Below are 21,619 nucleotides of genomic sequence, written 5' to 3' on the forward strand. Positions count from 1 at the left end.
CCCTATCTGACCAGACACACCCCGTCACCTTATATACAGATTACTGATCCATCACCGCTTCCTCCTCCTCTATCTGTATATAAGGTGACGGTGTATGTCTTGTCAGATTACTGATCCAGCACTGCTTCCTCCTCCCTATCTCACCAGACACACCCCGTCACCTTATATACAGATTACTGATCCATCACCGCTTCCTCCTCCTCTATCTGTATATAAGGTGACGGTGTATGTCTTGTCAGATTACTGATCCAGCACTGCTTCCTCCTCCTCTATCAGACAAGACACACACCATTCCTTATTAACAGATTACTGATCCATCACCGCTTCCTCTTCCTCTATGTGACAAGACACACACTGTCACCGTAACCCCTGCTGCCCTGTACATACCAGCAAATGCAAACGTGCACACAGGGTGAACCACAACTGCACCGCACACACACACACACACACACACACACACACACACACGAGGTATCACTGCAAAAGCCGAAGTGACAGCAATAATTCTAGCACCAGAGCTCAGTTATCTCTAAACTGGTGAGCTGTAAGGACTTTTAAAGTGTCTCCTATGGAGTTTTTTGGGTATCGTAGTTACATATCACAGACACACGCAATTTTAAGACTTGACATGCCTGGTATCTATTTACTCGATGCAACCTCATCCTTTATATTATATTTAAAACATTGGGTATTTTATAGTGTGTGTTTGCACTAAAAATGTATTTAATTAAATTTTTCCTGAAAATATGCGTTTAAATGAAGTAAACCCTGAAGGATTTTTCTTGCTTTCATCTTACCTGCAAAGTAAAGGCATAATGTGCTAGTATGCATCGCCAACTAGCACATTATGTGACACTTACGTGCAAACGTCCCCACTGCAGGCCACATCCATCTTCGCCTGTCTTCCTTGCGGGGGGGGGGGCGCGCATACTCCGGCTGTGTGACTGGCCGGACCCGCTGGTCACGGCACAAGCTCCTGAAGAAACGCCACGGGCGGCTGTTCCTTCAGAGCGCATGCGTCGATGACATAATCGGCGCAGTATACAGTAAATATCTCCTAAAGGGCGCATGTTTAGGAGATATTTACAGTACCTATAAGTAAGCCTTATTCTAGGCTTACCTATAGGTATAAAGTATACAGGAGGGTATACATCCTCTTTAATAAACAGTTGTGCAGATATTGTGCAACATAAAAAAAAATTGCAACAACCAGCTTTTTATTCTACAGATCCTCTGCTATCAGAAAATATATAATGCCCTGGAGGGCCTTAAGGCGGAACTATACCCTCCAACCCAAACCCCCCCCCCCCCCCCCCCCTTTTTTTAAGCCTCATCTACCTGGTGGTGAGTTCTCCTAACTTTTGATACTCGGACACCCAGCGGATCCAGCGCTGTCCGTTTCCCATGACGTCATTGCTAGGCTGTCGGCTGTTCCAGGTTCAGCCAGTACGCCTCCTGCTGACAGGCACTCCCCCTCTTCCTTTCCTCAATAAAAGCCTATGCCTCCTGGGATATGTGATGTACATATCACAGGAGGCACGGCGGGCAGTGTGCGCTTAATTCACCTAATGTGAATGGCGTGCATAAGAAGGTGGGGCATTATATATATGCAAAAATAAATTATATATGTGTGTGTGTGTGTGTGTGTGTGTGTGTGTGTGTGTGTGTGTATATATATATATATATTTTTTTTTTACACACATATATATATATATATATATATATATAAATAATGCCCCACCTTCTTATGCACGCCATTCACATTAGGTGAATTAAGCGCACACACTGCCCGCCATGCCTCCCGTAATATGTATGTCACATATCCCAGGATTAATAATAATAATGTTTATTTTTACACACACATATATATATATATATATATATATATATATATATATATATATATATATATATATATATATACACACACACATACACACACACATATATATATATATATATATATATATATAAAAACTATTCCTGTAAAGGACAGGAGGAGGGGCAGGATCATCTTTGGGAGGCTGAAGGTTCGCTTTGTCATTTTAGAAGAAAAAAAAAAAATATTTAAAAAAAAAAAATGCAGTTTTTTATAAAAAGCGTGCAGAAAAAAAAAATATTAAAAAACATACTTTAGTACTGTTACTGCAGACATGACAAAGCAGCCTAAACATTATAGAAAACGGACAATATACAAACCAAGTACAAGCGGTCCAGCTTTTCAAAACTTACCTTGCGTAGTAGTGAAGGTCCACGAGATATTTAAAACCCAACAAAAACCTTAAAGAAACCACTCCCAAGTTCTCATGCTATCAGTTCCTCGCAGAATTCAACAAGTGCATACCCCAGAATGACAGATTTCGTGCCCAATAAAACCCCCAACCTGAACAAAGTCTGTGAGCAGTCACCAGTGGTTGCACAGTATAGCCAGTCAGACACTTTACAGGCACAACGAGTGGAAGAATTAAAGATAGGACTGAAGAGCAAGGGAAGGAAAAAGCACCCGAAATACAGCACAAAAAAAGAAGAAAAAAAAAAAAAAAATCAGACAACAGCCAGTGTGGTGTCCAGGCAAGAGAGAGAGTGCAAACATCCAGCACAAGCAACACAGGCGTCTGAGTAACATTAGACTACGCAAAACAAAGAGGGGAAGCAGATATTAGAAGCGGTGCGAGGTGTAACATTCCCGATATAAAAAAAGGTAATAACTAGACAGAGAGCCCAAGAACAAAATAACTGAAGTCTCTCAACCACATCCTGAGTTGTGTAGCAGCCGGGCTGCAGCCCTGAAGTGGTCAAACGCTCAATCCTGATTGGTCGGGGTACCGGCTCAGCTCCTGATGTTCTCTGCGTCTGCAATCGCACTGCAGAGGTTGGGGCCTACAAGAGCGACCTCATCACGAACGGCAAGTTTTGATTGTCGGCCTGGGAACGAATTGTCAAGCCCGAAGGAACGCCATCTTTTGTTTCTTATATAGCCCTGCACTTATTTGTTTATATGTGTGCAATTGCATATCCGATAGCGGGGGGGGGGGTTGCAGGGGTGACAATGGGGTTGGATTTACTGAAGACAGACTGTACACTCAGCAAGTGCAGTTGCTCCAGAGCTTAGTAAATGAGGGGAAGCTCTGCTGGCTTCCATCATCCAATCGTGTGCAAGCAAACATGCGGTTTTTTTTTTTCCTTTGCATATGATTGGGTATTGTTTGCAAAGTGAAGCTTTACCTCATTTACTAAGCTCTGCATTTGTAGAGTGCACAGCCTGTTTGCCTTTAGTAAATCAACCCCAATGACTCCAGATAGCCCACTAACAAGGTAGACTCACCGATCCACGCTCCCTCACTGCCACCTCTCTACAGGAGTCCACCACGGGTAGGCTCTGGTCATGTGACAGCCCCCCCACATGATGACATTTGGGTCTGGCAACTTGCCCTTGAGGCCCGAACACTGTCATAAGGGGGAGGTCACTTGCCACCGCCGCCGCCCCATACTTAGAATAGAAATCCCACTTTGTTATTACAATGGAGCAAAGGCTCAAAAGGGAATGAGGGGGTGGCAAGAAAGCGCGGAGGCAGGAGTCTGCCTTGATGGGGGAGGGGTATTAGAAGGTATTATCAATTTTCCCTTCAAGAGCTCTGACTAGGCAAAGTCCTGGTAGGCCATTTACGGGGGGAGTAGTAAGTTCAGCGCAGACCATCGACCACTGCAAGGACTTCTTTACACTCAGAGTTGTACCAGAGACAGTATTGTGATCTTGGATTCTCTGATTATTCATAGAGGTGAGCAGGGAACACAAGGTGGGTTACTCAGCAGAGGGCACAATACCGGGAAGTCGTTAATCACTTGGATGGACCAGCGCCGGCGTGCAGACAGCGGGGTTGTCTGTGCAATCAGAAGACGAGGAAAGGAAGCAAAAGGGAGGAGGAGATACAGAAGAAAAGGGGGGAAAAAAAGGGGACAAAAGAAAAAAAATCATCAAGAAAATGGCTAGAAATTGTCTGATTGGCCATTGAGGCTCAGTTTAACCTCTCCCATCCAATAGTAATCAACGAGGCCAGATTCCGCTTGTGACACATTTGCGGTTGTTATGATTCCAGAAAGTGAACTTATTCACATGGGGGGGGGGTCTAGACTTAATACTTATTGTGGATAAAGATGAATTTCAGGTACAGTATATTTTTACACTTACATGCGTGCATCCGGAAAGTATTCACAGCACTTCACTTTTTCCACATTTTGTGTTACAGCCTTATCCCAAAATGGATTAAATTAATTATTTTCCTCCAAATTCTACAAACGGTAGAAGTGCATGTGATCAGCATAGGGCCAATCAGCACTGTCCAGACAGAGGGTCAGGTGTCCTGCAGCCTCATAGGACAGTCAGAGTAGAATGAAAACCCCTCCTACATGCTTTAAACAAGACACTGATAGAAGTCACTAGACTGCTATATACTGCTGATGAGAAAAGGTATTTAGCGGTTTATATTTACTAAAATAATTGCATTTCCATGTTCTGTGTACTGTGGGAGATCAGATCTAGTGCGTGCAGGCTCCGGGGGAGAGCAGATATAGTGACTGCAGGCTCCGGGGGAGAGCAGATATAGTGACTGCAGGCTCCGGGGGAGAGCAGATATAGTGACTGCAGGCTCCTGGGGAGATCAGATATAGTGACTGCAGGCTCCTGGGGAGAGCAGATATAGTGACTGCAGGCTCCTGGGGAGAGCAGATATAGTGACTGCAGGCTCCTGGGGAGATCAGATATAGTGACTGCAGGCTCCTGGGGAGAGCAGATATAGTGACTGCAGGCTCCTGGGGAGATCAGATCTAGTGAGTGCAGGCTCCTGGGGATAGCAGATATAGTGACTGCAGGCTCCTGGGGATAGCAGATATAGTGACTGCAGGCTCCTGGGGAGATCAGATCTAGTGAGTGCAGGCTCCTGGGGAGATCAGATCTAGTGAGTGCAGGCTCCTGGGGAGATCAGATCTAGTGAGTGCAGGCTCCTGGGGAGATCAGATATAGTGAGTGCAGGCTCCTGGGGAGAGCAGATATAGTGACTGCAGGCTCCTGGGGAGATCAGATATAGTGAGTGCAGGCTCCTGGGGAGATCAGATATAGTGAGTGCAGGCTCCTGGGGATAGCAGATAGAGTGCGTGCAGGCTCCGGGGGACAGCAGATATAGTGAATGCAGGCTCCTGGGGAGATCAGATATAGTGAGTGCAGGCTCCTGGGGAGATCAGATATAGTGAGTGCAGGCTCCTGGGGAGATCAGATATAGTGAGTGCAGGCTCCTGGGGAGATCAGATATAGTGAGTGCAGGCTCCTGGGGAGATCAGATATAGTGAGTGCAGGCTCCTGGGGAGAGCAGATATAGTGAGTGCAGGCTCCTGGGGAGAGCAGATATAGTGAGTGCAGGCTCCTGGGGAGAGCAGATATAGTGAGTGCAGGCTCCTGGGGAGAGCAGATATAGTGAGTGCAGGCTCCTGGGGAGAGCAGATATAGTGAGTGCAGACTCCTGGGGAGAGCAGATATAGTGAGTGCAGGCTCCTGGGGAGATCAGATATAGTGAGTGCAGGCTCCTGGGGAGATCAGATATAGTGAGTGCAGGCTCCTGGGGATAGCAGATATAGTGACTGCAGGCTCCTGGGGATAGCAGATATAGTGACTGCAGGCTCCTGGGGAGATCAGATCTAGTGAGTGCAGGCTCCTGGGGAGATCAGATATAGTGAGTGCAGGCTCCTGGGGAGATCAGATCTAGTGAGTGCAGGCTCCTGGGGAGAGCAGATATAGTGACTGCAGGCTCCTGGGGATAGCAGATATAGTGACTGCAGGCTCCTGGGGAGATCAGATATAGTGAGTGCAGGCTCCTGGGGAGATCAGATATAGTGAGTGCAGGCTCCTGGGGAGAGCAGATATAGTGAGTGCAGGCTCCTGGGGAGATCAGATATAGTGAGTGCAGGCTCCTGGGGAGAGCAGATAGAGTGCGTGCAGGCTCCGGGGGACAGCAGATAGAGTGCGTGCAGGCTCCTGGGGAGAGCAGGTATAGTGAATGCAAGATTTGGGTTTAGTAACAGTTTAAATTGAATTGCTAATATTTTTCCACCACGTCTTCATTCCTTCTACATCTATGGAATTAATTTTATCCACTTGCTTTTGTTTCAGAGACAATTAAAAAAAAAAAAAACAATTGTTTTTCCTGTGGAAGGGAGGATGTGGACAGTGCAGAGATTGTCAGTCTGGGTAACAAAACTCCTCATGACTGTTTTCACAAGTACTAAACTGATTGGCACAGGGGGATGGCATTTGACTTAAGCTGGCCATACATGTACAAATTTCTTGGTGGACTGAACAAGAGAAATACAAAGGATTTCCTCATTCATGTTGAACAGCATGGATGGACAGATCTCCCACTGCTGGCTATTGCATTCTAAAGTTGTGAAAGGATGGGGGCACCATACCAGCTTGTATAGTCCTTTTTAAAAAGATTTTTAATTATTTTGTAACATCCAATGTGTTTCAGAGGCTCAGTGCTCCCCCTTCATCAGGGCTAAAAGTGAATGGCGGAGTGCTGAGTCCCTGAAATGCGCTGGCTGTTTATCTTTTTATTTTTTTTTTTAACAGCCAGCACATTTCAGGGACTCGGCACTCCGCCGTTCACTTTTAGCCCTGATGAAGGGGGAGCACTGAGCCTCTGAAACACATTGGATGTTACAAAATAATATATATATTGTTTTTTAAAAGAACTATACAAGCTGGTATGGTGCCCCCATCCTTTCACAACTTTAATAAGATCCCCCGTTGGTGGGGAGGGGGTTCCAGTAAGGCCCCACAGTTGCTGGTGAGCAGCCTCTAGGACCATAAACTGTACTTTGCATTAGAACTCATCTTCATATGGTTCAATGCCCCTACATATGGCGATTGATTTCTGACAGCTGATGCCCCCCCACCAGTGGTCAGAATACCCAAACTGTGACTACAGCTGATTGGCTGATGTTTTTTCCACCTTGCTTTCATTTCTCCATCAAAGCTTGTCGAGCCGGGTGGTGTTGGCAGGGCTGCCCATGGCTCAAATTTTCACTGAATAATGGGCATCGTCCCAAAATTTGAGCCGCGTCTTGCCAGCTTTGAAAGTACTTTTTTTTTTTTAATAAGGTTTTTCAAGTGACAATAATTTTGACCTAAAGCTGCACAAAAATGCACCAGAAAAGGTGCTTTTGCAGACATAATATTTTACTTGTGTCAGCTGCAGGTTTGTGATTTTTTTTTTTTTCCCTTAGTGCAAAGTGATTAAATAAAGCTTGAATGGATTCCAAGAAGAAACTGTGAGCTATAAACGTTCCCCTCGATGTGAGGTACAGGTGTAAGACCCAATCAGGCGATTATTGCTCGATGCCAAAGCAAAGTAAGTTGCTGGAAATACTGAACTGGTATAGAAGTACGGGAATCGAGAAGGGCTTAAAAGAACCTACTTGTCTACAAAACGCTGTACCTTGGTTACAAAGCCAATATCTTTATTAAATGAAAATAAAAAAAGAAGTTATACTTGCCTGTTCTGTTCAATGGTATCGCACAGACCGTCCCTTACATGCTCTTCTGGAGCCCCCCCCCCGCCAGTGCTGCCCACTCCTCCTTTCCTACAGGTGCCCCCTCAGCAAGCCATGTGCACCTATACGGGTGCACTGCCGAGCTGGGCTGTGTGCGTCCATAGATGTACACAGTGCGGCTTAGCCATGCCCCCCCCACCCCGATTCCTTCTCACGGGATTTGTCAGACAGGAGCAGCCCCCAATAACTCCCGCCGCTCGCAGAGTCTCCAGTGAAACCTGAAAGAGTTAATGGGTGAATTCCTCCCACAGCACTATAGTGCTCTGCCGGCAGGGAGTGCAGGAAGCCTTCCGCACCAGCAGAATACAATGATCACTGCTGGTGGCTATACCCACTGGTAGTGTCCGGGCAACATAAAAACTCAACAGGCTGGTTGTACTGAAGTCGAATTATCGATCAATGTCAGTACAACCAGCCTCTTAAGACTGAAAGAAATTGTTTTATTTTTTTAAGTTTTATTTTTTTTTTTTTTGATAGGTATGCTGTGTGAATGGAAACACAGTGGGGTTTTCTCAAATTCAACTGCAAAAGTGGAAATACACTTTAAGGCCACCATACACAGCCCGATTTCCTACAGGCTGAACAAGAGAACTTCAAAAATAAAAATTTGAACTCGCCTAGATGGCTGCAGCATTTATCCGATACTGTAGATGTCCCCCCACCCAAGCCCCCCCCCCCCGCCTCTACCCCAAGAACTGAGTGATCAAAGACTGCTGATCGTTCGGTTCTCAGGCCCCAGTGAGCAGAGAGCCAGTGACTGTCAGTCCACCATCTGGGCTGTGGAGGGGGCCGGAGCGGCTGGACCAAGCTCACAGCGGCTCGCTGAGAGGCTGAGCCAACTGCCGGCAAGACATCTGGGAAGATCTGGGCCCGGAATTGTGACATCAGTGAACTTTAGTTGGCTGAATCTGGGTCACAGAAGTGCACTTAGTTCTGCAAAAAGCTTTAGCATTTGTCAAACTGGTGCGTGTTACAGGACACCCATAAATCAAATTTCATTCGAATGCCTGCAAGCCATGGGGCTTTAGGTCCCCCTTATGGGCCATCAGTAAACATCTGGTTTACACGTCTCCTTTTATATGTGGGTGTTGGATAAAGTCAAACCCAATAACAAAAAACAGGAAGGTTTTATTGTTTCACAACCCAGAAGAACGGTTGTTCAAGGAAAATAAGTGGAGTAGAATAGGAGCTTAGCAGGCCCTGAGTGCTATGCTGTGTTTGCAGCAATAAGATAAATTTACCACAAAAGGCAGATTTTGGGTAAAACTGAAGGGGGGAGACATGGTGCAGCAAAAATTAGGTTTACATTCCATTTTATATTTTTGAATGCGTCCCTTTTAGAAAAGCAAGCACACAGAACACTGTGCAATACCTCTGTATGACCTGCACTTCGTTCCGTGCCGTTTGTTTTTAATTCCGGGAAGGCTGAAAATGAAGGCGGCACGGAGAGCGTTTATAACCCCCCCAATAAAGTAACTCCATATGTGGGGCGATGGAGTAACTAGAGGCACCACATCCCAAATAGTCTACAAATTGAAAATTCAAAACACAATGGGACTTTAAAATGTGCCAGAAACTACCATTTCACAGTTCTATAGAGTTAATAATGTCATTTTATTACATATACAAAAGTTTAAATATCATTGAAAGTATAAAAACCACCACAAAAGATTATGCAGTTTCGAACTGAGATGCAGCAGCTTCTGCTCTACAAGTTTCAAAGGAATGCTGCATATTGCCGGTACAGAATGCTCATAGAGGCTGCAGCTGCGAGGGGACTCAAACCACGCAGGCATAATAATAGACACAGAGATCGGATATTGGTCCCATTCTTAGAGGGTTCCCTGGGGAGTTCCAATAGACCTGGATAAGATACTGACATACTCCTTGGATCTTTGCCCCCCCTCCCTTCCTCCCTTCCTCGCTTGGCCCATGTGCTTCTAACATTTTCCCCAGTACCCACTTTGGAAAAGGACACACTGCCCCCTAGGGAACTACAGATGATAGATGTTGATTTAAAGTGATTGTAAAGTCCCGTATAAAAATATATATATATATATATATAACAAACATGTTATACTTCCCTCCTCTGTGCAGTTGGTTTTGCACAGAGCAGCCCGATACTTCTCTTCCCGGGTCCCTTTTTGTTGCTCCTGGCCCCTCCTTCCTATCAAGTGCCCCCTCAGCCAGCAGCTCTCTATGGGGGGACCCGAGCCGAGTCACAGCTCCGTGTATCCATTCAGACACAGAGCCCGACCCGGCCCCACCCCCTCTCCCCCCTTATTGGCTGGCTGATTTTGACTGACAGCCACGGGAGCCAATGGCGCCACTGCTGTGTCTCAGCCAATCAGGAGGAGTGTCCCGGGCGGCTTAGACACTCGTGGACATCGCTGGAGAGAGATGGGGCTCAGGTAAGGCATTGGGGGGTTCCTGGGAGGCTGCTACACACAGAAGGTATTTCTATCTTAATGCATAGATTGCATTAAGATAAAAAACCTTCTGCCTTTTACAACTCCTTTAAGCCCGTAAAAAGTAATGAATATATGTCCCTCCTATGGTCACAAATACCTCATGGGTTTGACCCTCCTCCCTTGGGAACCGGACGCACGACTGACCTAGCACGTTTTTTCAGGAGCATCCTGTACAAGCAATATGCAGCATTCATAAAACTCCTGAGGAAGCCTATACAGTGAAACATGTCGAGCGAAACCGCATAAGCTTTTGTGGTGGTTTTTAGATTTACAAGGTCATTTTATTCCATATATAAAATTTAAAACATCGTTGTATTAACCCTATACAACTGTGAAGTAGTCGTTTCTGGCACCTTTAAAGTCTCATTGTGTTCACATTTTTGATCCCCCAATAATAGAATTTGTCTGGCAGTAATTGTGAATATAGAAATAGGACTGATACATACCCTCTCCTTGTAATAAAATGAACTGATGGACACTTGTTCCTTCTCACTACGGGTGGGGCTGCCTCCATACAGCAGCAAGTTCCCAGGAGCCTCCGTACGGATTTTCATAGGCGCGAGAACTCCGCTGTGATAGGCGGACAGAGCGGAGAGGGATCTGACAAAAAAGGATAAACACAGGATTCATAGACAATATCCAACATGTACACGGCCTGCATAAACATTATACATACTATACAGATATTTGATCACTGACATCACAGGTGATAACCACTTGCCACCCAAGATAATTCTGGCACTTCGCTCCTACATGAAAAAAAATCATCATTTTTTTTGCTAGAAAATTACTCAGAAACCCCATACATTATTATATAAAGTTTTTTGTTTTTTTTTTTTTTAGAAGAGACCCTAGAGAACACATATATGGCGGTCGTTGCAACTTTATTTCACGCGGTATTTGCGCAGCAATTTTTCAAACTAGTTTTTTTGGGGGGAAAAGAAACGTTTCATGCAATAAAAAAAAACAAAAAAAACTGTAAAGTTAGCCCAATTTTTTTGCATAATGTGAAAGATGATGTCACGCTGAGTAAATAGATACCCAACATGTCACGCGTTAACCGCTTGCCGACCAGCCGCCGTCATACTGCGGCAGGTTGGCTCTCCTGGGTGAATCGCCGTAGGTGTACGTCAGCCGCTTTAAAAGAGATAGGGGGCGCCGGAGCTGATGCGCGTGACCACCGGCCACCCGCGATCGCTTCACAGGGAGCCAGAACAGGGATCTGTCAAAGTAAACAGACAGATCCCCATTCAGACAGTGGAGTAGAGAGAGATCTGCTGTTCCTAATCACTAGGAACAGCGATCTCTCTCCTCCTCCAATCAGTCCCCCCCCCCACAGTTAGAAACACCTCCCTAGGGAACACTTAACCACTTGATCACCCCCTAGTGTTAACGCCTTCCCTGCCAGTGACATTTATACAGTAAGCCATTCAGTGGCCATTTTTTAGCTCTGATTGCTGTATAAATGTCACTGGTCCCAAAAAAAAAAAAAAAAGTGCCAAAAGTGTCCGATCTGTCCACCGCAATCCCACAAAAAAAATAAAAAAATAAATAAAAAAAAAAAAAAAAAAAATCGCAGATCGCTGTCATTACTAAAAAAAAACAAAAAAAAAACCAAAACACAAATCTATCCCCTATTGTAGGGGTGTACTCACTTTTGTTGCCAGCGGTTTAGACATTAATGGCTGTGTGTTGAGTTATTTTGAGGGGACAGCAAATTTACACTGTTATACAAGCTGTACACTCACTACTTTACATTGTAGCAAAGTGTAATTTCTTTACATAAATGCGAGTGAGGGGTGTACTCACTTTTGTGAGATACTGTATAAGTAAATATATTGTATATATATAATTTTTTTTTTACCGTCTATTGCGGTTTCAGTGCACCGCTACCCATAACACAGCAAATCGTCATTTTTTGATTACAGGTCCACTTTAGGTAAATGTAACAAACAAGCACAGAAAGACAAAAAAAAATAACAATGCTAAAGCAAACCTTGGAGTGGGCTCTGTAGGAGATACCGTCCTGTGCATAGTCATTGGTCGTGTGAAGTACACCAGATACCCTGCAGAGGTAAAAGGGAGCTTGGTATAAGGCACCTAGGTTAGAGTGTACAATGCTCCATCCTCCTTGATGCTAGAATAGAGCTGCAGCAACAGCGACATATTCCACTGACCTGCTCCACAGAAGCGAGCACCTGATGTTCGAGGAAACGGGATGTTAGCATCTTGGTAAGAACCATAGGCATTGCTCACCCGGGCAAACGTTGGCAGTGGTGGAGTAACAGGGTTCTGCAAGGAGAAGGGGTTGTCCGAAGGACTGGATTCCTGGTCCTAGAAGATTGGAGACATTTTAAAAGATGAAAGCATTTAATGCTGAATTCCAGAAATTCAGCCACTTTGTAAAAAATAAAGGCACACCATGAGTTAAGCCAAAGGACCTGCCTGACATCTCCTGGGCTTATCCCTATTTACCATTTGACAGGTTTATTCCTCTGCTTGAGAGACGCTCAGGTGTCAAAGAGAAGCACTCAGGGTGGCTATGCCTGCCCCTCCCTAATGCTGCCCATTCAGAGACGCCTTTGTATTTTGTGAATGTGTTCACATAATACAAAGGCTTCTGTGAATGGGCAAAAAAAGGGCAGGGGTGGGCATAGCAGCTGCAGTGACTCTCCTATTCAAGATGCATAGTGCAGAAGGATTAGCGTTGGGCTCCCAGCACTACAGTGAAACTGCACCATTGCCAGTGGCTGGGAGCGCTGACCGGTGTGTTCTGGTGGGTGGACCGTCCCCCGGTCACAACACAATGGCTCAGTGGGGGAGATTGCTGTACTAACATTAGACTCCAGAGCCCTTTAGCTTTTTTTCATTCAGCCCGTTGGGTTAAAAAAACAAAAACAAACAAAAAAAAAAACACCTTAGAGTGAGTGTGTACTGGGTTTAACATTGAAGTTTCTGTTCACTTTAGAAGCAGACATTTGGTTACTTTGAGTGTTTGACTGGACAGGTCTCAAATGCTGTTGGAAAACGTTTACACAAGCCATCCTCTAAAGCAATAAGAGCATAGATACTATTGTTGTATGTGGATAGTTTAATGCTTATATTGTTATACAATGATTCTGTAACTGAAGTCAACATGAATGGTTAACGATATCTTAACCTTTTGCCATATATGACCTTTGGCATGTATGATAAAACAGTGCCATCTAGGAGGTTGAATTGGGAAATCTTACACCCAGAGAAAGTAGTGAGAAAGGATAAGACCATGTGGGATTGTCTACCTAAGCTTTCTAAATAAAAGGGTTGGCAGTTAAAGCTGACAGGAGGGCTCCATAATGAAATAACAAGATAGATTTATTTTAGAGGAAACGTTATAGAGCCAAAGAAGAAACCACACCTGAGGATGACGCCATCGCTCAATCGCTTGAAATCTCTTGTAGAGTACAGCCTGGAATCTTGTTTGTCTATGGGGAGCATGAAGCCGCTATAAACTGAGCTAAGTAACTTTTAGCGTATTCCCATTGTATAAGTAGGTTGTGTTTTTACATGCTTGTTGTATGTATATTCGTTAGTATTGTATTCCTAGAATTTTAATAGTTTGAATGTACAGCATTTTGTTTAGTAAAAGCACTGTAATTGCTTCCTTGGGTTTACTATAAGAACCTTAAAAGAGGCGCTCCCCCCACAAAAAAAAGTAAAGTCAGCAGCTACATATACTGTAGCTCCTGACTTTTAATATTAGGACACTTACCGGTCCAGGGTTCCCGCAATGTCGGCACTCCAGCCGATTTTCGGATCAGGGAAACCGTCAGTGAAGGCTTTTGGCTTCACAGCCGGTTCCCTACTGCGCATGTGCGAAGCCCGAAGCTGCACTTTCTAACTGGCCAGGCGGCGGAGAAAGGAGGCCAAACTTAAAAGGAACGGCACCGCGGCGCTGTCTCCCGGAAGTGGAGAAGGGTACCTGTCAAAAACCAGGTACTCGTTGTCCCCGTCCACACTGAAAGGTGAAAATGTGACACTGGGGGGGGCACTTAAATGGAGGTTCAACTTTAAGGTGGAAGTAAACCCCCCCCCCACACCATTTTCAGCCGAGGAAGCTGCCATCTTGGCCTCTGTTTAATCCATAACTGCCATGATGCTGCACATGTAATCAGCTATGACACCAGCCATAGGGTGGTTTGACAGTTTGGTTGAGAGCACAACTAATGTGACAGTTACATTTCTGGCACGTGATGGAATGTAAAGTTTTTTTTAAATGGTTAAATCGATGGGTTTACTTCCGATTTAAAAGACAAAAGCAAAAAATATTCCATACCCATAATCCCCCCCCCCCCCCGGTCTGCTCACCACAAAGCTCTCCATACAGGAGACCAGCTGACGCAGGCAGGGCTCCAGGCAGCTTTGGTTGCGTTTGACCTTCTGCAGAGACGTGTCTTTCAGGATCTGGAAGACAGAAGGGTAAGACTGTACAGAACACAATTCACCGTCAAGGATTCTCAGGATAAATGCACACAGAATACAAAAAACATTCAGACCACCAAGCCAAGCCATTGCCTTCTACCCAACACACACAGCTTGCAATCCTTGTCATCAATCTACAGAAGCAAAGCACCTAATGTTATTAGACAGCCACTTGCTTACCTGCTCCAGAAGTGATCTCTATTTTTTTAGTCCATTTTTTCACACTTCTGGCTCCCCCAAATCTCCCCCTAATTGCCTTTTTATTAGGACCTCTCGCTTTGCGTGACCGGGTGCCACTATTTTGTGCCTCTAGGAAATAGACTTCCAGCCATGTTTCCTCTCCTGTGTAGCTTACAGAAGGTAAGTGGTGACGTGCCCGTGTCACGATTACTTCTGTGGGTGGGTCCAGCCGCACAGCACACAGTTGCGACCCCGCTCACATCCACCAATTGCAGTGCTTGGCTGGCTATGTGAGCGTTTACTAGTCAACAAGGAACAGCCCGGGGCTCCGCCCACGCATGCCCACTAGTTGGAGTATCTATTTCCACCCTGGAAACACACATTGGATGCGACGTGCGGCGCTGCAACAGATCATCGCCCCCGGTGCCATAGAAATAGATTTTAAACAAAAAGCCGATGGTATCACAAGGAATAAGAAAAAAAAAAAAAAAAAACTTTAAAAATTAAGGCATTGATTGCATACAATTTACAGGGGTGTTTATGTGCATGGGGAAAGGTAGCGAGGGCTCCAAAGTGGGAAGGTTCCAGGAGTTAAAGCCGACTTCCACAAATTCAGCTACTTTGTAAAAAGTGAAGGCACATTACGAGTCAAGTCCAGCAAGGTGTGTGACACCTCCTGGGCTTATCTCTATTATGTATATATGACAGCTTTATAGTACTTATGCAAGACAGCCATCGCTGTAAATCCAGGAGAGTGACACAAACTCCTAGCTACACATCCTGAACAGGAGAGTCACTGCAGCTGTTTTGCCCGCCCATCCTTCTTCCCATTCACAGAAGCCTTTGTATTATGTGAACACATTCATATAATAGCAAACAAATACTCCTGCGCAATGGTGCGACGTCGGGTAGTCCGTCATTAAGGGAAAGTTGCTATGGCCTTGCTGCCCTCCAGGATAGGGGATATCCTAGTAGTCATAGAACAAGAAAGAAAAGGAGGGCGCACCAGCCTTGTGCATTATCCCAAGCAAATTTATTATTAAAACCTGAATAAAATATTACTCACAAATATATGGAGATTGGGCGTTTAGCGTAGCCACCTGATCGAGGCGATCAGTCCAGGACCAATAGTCTCCAGATAGCTATGAAAAAGACATCAGGGCTGCTGCTCCTGACATGTTTCGAAGTCATAGCTTCTTCACAAAATACAAAGGCTTCTTTGAATGGGCAGCAGAGGGGAGGGGCGGGCATAGCTGCTCTGTGTGCCTATCTCTCAGAGCTCTGAGTGTCAGATATAAACAGTAGAGACAAGCCCAGGAGATGTCATGCAGCTTCCTTGGACTTCACTCAAAAGTGTGTCTTCATTTTTTACAAAGTGGCTGAACTCCCGGAACTCAAGTTTAAATTTACATGCTGGCAGAAAGAGTAAGAGTGAGAACTTCTGGGTCATGCCGGTTTTACATGACAGATCGTGTGTGAATACAACTGCCAGTGGGTGTTCGCACACACTGGAACCTCCCCCCCAGTGCTGATTGGTTCCTTTCACCAAACTCCACATCATTACCATTTCCTGTAATTAAGCGTCTGTGGGAGCAATGGGAGGAACCATTTAATGCTGTAGGGGACACATGAATTTGACACTCCCAGAAGTTTTAACTTCACTAAAAAAAAAAAAAAAAACACATAACACTTTGAGAAGGCAACAGAATCCCCTCAATAAATATGCCCACATTTGTTTTCTTACCTTCAGCAGCTTCACTTTCATGGCAGATGTGATGGTGGTGGGAGGGACAAACTGGAAGGAAGGAGCAGCGTTGTTGGGATACTGAACTGGGAACTTGACCATCATGCGTACCCGGTGATTGCCGCAGCGGACTGAGACTGTACAGGATCGATTCATGGCATCCATCTGCAGAAATAATAAGAGCAAAAAGAGCTTTACATATACGTGGAAACATCATCACTAAACACTGGCTGATGCCTGAACAATATAGGGATTAGGGACTTACTGGACATTTTTATGCCAATTATCTCTGCGTTTTTACTTTTAGGCATGGCACTTTGAAGTCAAAGGATAGGTGAATATACAAAGCAGTTTTTCGGGTCAAGTCTAGGGTCACACCTGTTAAACTTTGTATTGACACCCACAGCAGATCACAAACACTGTGCAAATGGAATGTGGAGCAGGAAATGAGCAGGGATCACCATCTCCTCACTTACAAAAAGCTGCTGTCTAAGGCAAATTGGATGTTTTTCACTGTGATCCAGCATGCCATGGGTAAAAGCAAGCAGCTAGTGAAAGCTAAACTCCCAAACTGAATGCATTTTCAGAGTCCAAATCATTGGCCCAAAGAAAAAGCATGGCAGCCGTTAAAACTAGCAACTTAAGAAGTCAGCAATGGCAGCACAGATATTAGTTGATAATTTTCCTTTAAAGCTGAGCTTCAGGCAAACACACAGATACAAGTTCTGTAGCCTTTTTAATCGATTTTAGAGAGATTTGTACACCTCTCTATCCAATCCTGAGATTTACACAGCTCTGCCGCACAATACAGTCTTGTTTGGTAGGGTAGGAGACCTGATTTTTCTTAACTGCAGGTAAAAAAAAAAAAAAAAAAATGGGATATTTGGTTTACCTGTCAAACCCTTCTACTTGAATACATCGTGGGACATAGATTATCGTCATATCAATGACAATAGGGTTATGCTGCCATGATTGGACATTTCCAAAAAAAGAATAGAATAGAATAGAAAAGAATAGAATAGAATAGAATAGAATAGAAAAGAATAGAATAGAATAGGATATCCCTTCCCTCCCTTACCATTTCACTAAGCGCAGGTTGTTTTTTGTATTACAGCTTATTACTCTAGCTCCAGATTTAACCCCTCTCACTACAAGGGTATTTACTTCTGGGAAAATGTGGAAAAAAAAAAAAAAAAAGGAAGAAGGAAGAAGGAAGGAGGAAGGAGGAAGGAGGAAGGAGGAAGGAGGAAGGAGGAAGGAGGAAGGAAGAAGGAAGAAGGAAGAACAAGAAATAATTAGGAGCTCCAGGCACACAGTACTGGGGGCTCCACCTACCTCAATGTTGACGTTGCGGATATGTACATTGATCAGGGAAAATTCCTGCTGAAGTGTCTGGGGGAGGCTGGATTGCTCGGTATCACCCACTGTTACCGGCACAGATGGTAAATCTTCGGGAAACGCAACTGTACACACAAAGATTTAAATTGTGTAATATTAGATCGGCCTCATCATGCACCCAGGTTACACTTGAAAGGAGATAGTCCAACAAATTATAAGATTCAATTCACACATCGTATTGTTAGTCTTTTGCGTGCATGAGGCGTAGATTACTGACCAAAAATGCAGATTTTTTTTGTTACTGAACAAATCAAGGCTCTCGTTTACTCGACTGTGTGCAAAGGCACATTACAATTAATGGGATGTATTTTAGCTTAGGAAAAAAAAAAAAAAAAAAAAAAAAAAGAGAAGAGCTGTTCATGTCTGAACTGTCAGTTCACAGTGCGATATGCGAGCTGAAATGGGGGTGTAATTATCATTGTATTGACACTCCCAGCAGTTAGCATAGTGCAGTGTGAACTGCCATGCAGGTCAGGTGTGATGCTGGAACCCGCAGTGAATTCGCAGGGTCCCCGCATCATACAAGTGTGAACCGGGACTGAATGTTATTAAACTTTACCTTTCCTTTACTGGAACATTGTTTTTATTGACATATAAAAAGGGAAAAAATGCATAAGCAATACTGCGCTTGGGTGTAATCAAACATATATGAAGAAGCTGCAACATAAATTGTGAGACATTAACACAACAAAATAATGGAAAGAGAGTAACCTAGGCTGGTCGGGTGTAGAGTAGGGAATGCATAGGACCACCACAGGGCCCATACTTTGAGGAATTTAGCATGGGAGTCATGGAGGATACTGGTCATTCATTCAGCCTGCAGGATGAATGAAGAAAAGAAAAAAAAAAAAAAAAAAAAAAAAAACAACTCTCTAATCACACTATACGAATCTCCCACTGTGCCTTCCAACTGATGCACCTGCTTTTTGGCCAACAATTTTCCTTCTGACACTTTTGATTTTTCAAGTGACGGCTGTCAGGTGGAACGTCCATCAGGGCCACCCAACTCAGGGAAATTCTCACACTGTCCGTCCAGCACAAGTGTAAAGGCTTATATTTAAAGGATTTTTAAGGATAAGTTCACATTTGGGAATGTTACACTTTCCACCTGATTTTAGGGTGGAACATGTTACCGCTCCTGCAGCCACTCCCCCTGATCCCCTCCCTTCTGGTAAAGGCGGGCCAGGGATCGTCTCCCCATACCCGCTGTCACAATTTCAAGAGAGTGTGGCCATGCAGGGCTCCGGCCACGTCATTCATTCATTCACTGTGAAGTACTGACTGACTTTGAGCCTGACAGCTTGTAGTTCTCAATGAACTACGGGACTGTCAGCTACACTGGCAGTGTGCAGGAGCCGGACATGGCACTCGCCATCTGCTGATCGCCCGTGCAATGCTTTACACCTGCATAAAATGTACATTATTATTTTTATTTTTTTTAAGGGGGAACTTATCCTCTACAAGCAGTAGTGCCCCCAATAACAGTGCATATACCACTAGAAGAAAATCTGCGTCTTAACAAGAAGTAACTCACTTACCTTCTTCTTCTGAGGGGACAGAGATTTGTTCCTGAGGCTGCAAAGACGTTTGATCTGGCATTATAGACATTCCATCCATCATCCCTTCAACTAGATCCATGATCTCATCATTAGCACACAGCTAGAAGGGAAAACAGAGATCAGCAACTTAAAATGTTACTAAACCCGGGACCCTGCAGTCAATATATCTGGTCTCCCACAGTATACAGAACATGGAAAATGTAATTATTTTAGTAAATATAAACTGCTAAATACCTTTTCTCATCAGCAGTATATAGCAGTCTTGAGATATCTATCAGTGTTTAGTTAAAGCTTGTAGGAGGAGTTTTCCTTTTTACTCTGACTGTCCTATGAGGCTGCAGGACCCCTGACCCTTTGTCTGGACAGTGCTGATTGGCCCTGTGCTGACCCAAGAAAAAAAAAAGCTCTCTAGCAATACACACCAAACTGAGCATGCGCAGAGCGACTCCAAAGGCTCTGTACCATCAGGAGATGGATTGGGGACAGTGGAAGGGGAGGATCAGAGAAGACAGAATCAAACAGCCTTTTTACACAATGCGGAGGATTAACCCCCTTAGGTTCCACACTGAGTATAACAAGCATGCTTTACTGCATATACAGACTGATTTTACTGTTGTGGGTTTAGCAACACTTTAAGCAGAGCTCCACCCATTTTTTCAACTTCCTCTTATGATAATGTCCATCCGCAGCACAGCACTAAATGGATATTGTCTTTTTTTTATTATTATTTATAAATGCCTTTTTTTAATGCAGTTTGCCGGCACTTCCTGTCCCAGCCACCTAAACAACTACATCGTTAAGCGATTCCTATTGACTCCTGGGATATTGGCGTCATCTATCCCAGAAGTCTACAGGTAGCCTAATAGTGTAATCTTGCGGTATTTTGAGACAGGAAATGATGCGACTGGGAGGAGATGGGAACCATTTTTGAAGTAGAGGATCTGCCGAGAGGATGTACAGGCTCTGTGATCGGGACACTGTACTGAGCACTGTAATCCGGGCACAGTCTATGATGTGAGCACTGTGAACCAGCTGCACTACACCCTTCAGATGCCCACACCTAAGATGGCCACCGCCAGCATTTTATCAGGGGCCAGTAATCTGGACATTTGGAAAGTAAGCACTTGAATTAAAATATTGACAACATCCAAATATAGCTCCTCTTTAAAAAGGGAGTTGTAAAGGCAGAAGGTGCATTCTATGCATTAAAGGAGAAGTCCAGCCTGAGCTCGTTTGGCCGGGTTTCTATGGGTCACAGGAGTGCAATTCATTTTGCACTCCTGTGACCCATTTTCAGCAGAGAGCGGACTGAAGACTGAAGTCCGCTCTCTGCTGACGTCACCAATATCAGTCCAGGCACTGCGTCATCCCGACTCTGGGAGTCTGGATCCACCAGGTGCTTGGACTGATGCCCATCTCAGCCTCTCAGCTGCCCGGGACGCCCCTTCTCATTGACTTAGACAGCAGCTCAGTGCAATTGGTTCCCACTGCTATTATTCAAAGTCAGTCAGCCAATCAGAAGAGAAAGGGGGGGGGGTTTAAACCGGGTCGGGGCTCCTTGTCTAAATGACACAGGATCTGTGACTCGGCTCGGGTGCCCCCATAGCAAGCTGCTTGCTGTGGGGGCGCTCAGCAGGAGGGAGAGGCCAGGAGCACAGAAGAGGGACCTGAGGAGAGGAGGATCAGGGCTGCCCTGTCCAAAACCATTTTCCAGAGCTGGTAAGAACAGATTTATATTTATATTTATATATATATATATATATATATATATATATATATATATATATATATATATATATATATATATATATATATATATATATATACATACACATATATATATACATATATATATACATATATATATATATATACACATATTTTTTTTTTTTTTTTCTCTTTTAAACGAGACTTTAAAATCACTAAGGTTCTACGAGAGGCACAACTTTGTGATCGATTAAAAAAAATAAAAAAACGTTTAAAAAAATAAAACGCGGTCACAATGTATCAGTCAGGTGAAAACAGCAATGTCAGCAGCTTTCAGCCCTAACAAAAAATGACAGAAAATTAGAAGAAAATGTCCTGCATTGTTATTCACAAGAAGGTATCTTAAGGATCCTTTTAGATGCTCACTCATTGCTCAACCATGAAGCACAATTGTAATCTAAACTGGCAGCACAGAAGCAGATCTCAGGACACCTTTA

At 44.3% G+C, this 21,619-nt stretch overlaps 1 protein-coding gene across 5 annotated transcripts in view; it reads right to left on the reverse strand.

Annotated features, from left to right (window-relative positions):
• Window positions 1-21,619, reverse strand: part of WDR59 (WD repeat domain 59) — a 112,333-nt gene that overhangs the window by 64,074 nt on the left and 26,640 nt on the right. For 4 of the 5 annotated variants that reach the window (XM_073605924.1, XM_073605922.1, XM_073605925.1 and 1 more), the window contains exons 12-19: window positions 19,395-19,515; window positions 17,794-17,921; window positions 16,459-16,623; window positions 14,421-14,516; window positions 12,251-12,407; window positions 12,070-12,139; window positions 10,520-10,673; window positions 3,826-3,882 (exon numbers count right to left, since the gene is read on the reverse strand). In XM_073605924.1, the coding sequence (XP_073462025.1) occupies window positions 3,826-3,882; window positions 10,520-10,673; window positions 12,070-12,139; window positions 12,251-12,407; window positions 14,421-14,516; window positions 16,459-16,623; window positions 17,794-17,921; window positions 19,395-19,515 (948 nt within the window). The remainder of the gene's footprint in view (window positions 1-3,825; window positions 3,883-10,519; window positions 10,674-12,069; window positions 12,140-12,250; window positions 12,408-14,420; window positions 14,517-16,458; window positions 16,624-17,793; window positions 17,922-19,394; window positions 19,516-21,619) is intronic. The other variant, XM_073605921.1, reaches the window with a different exon arrangement.

The sequence above is a fragment of the Aquarana catesbeiana genome, linkage group LG11 (genome assembly GCF_042186555.1).
Source record: "Aquarana catesbeiana isolate 2022-GZ linkage group LG11, ASM4218655v1, whole genome shotgun sequence".
In the NCBI taxonomy this organism is placed as follows: domain Eukaryota; kingdom Metazoa; phylum Chordata; class Amphibia; order Anura; family Ranidae; genus Aquarana; species Aquarana catesbeiana.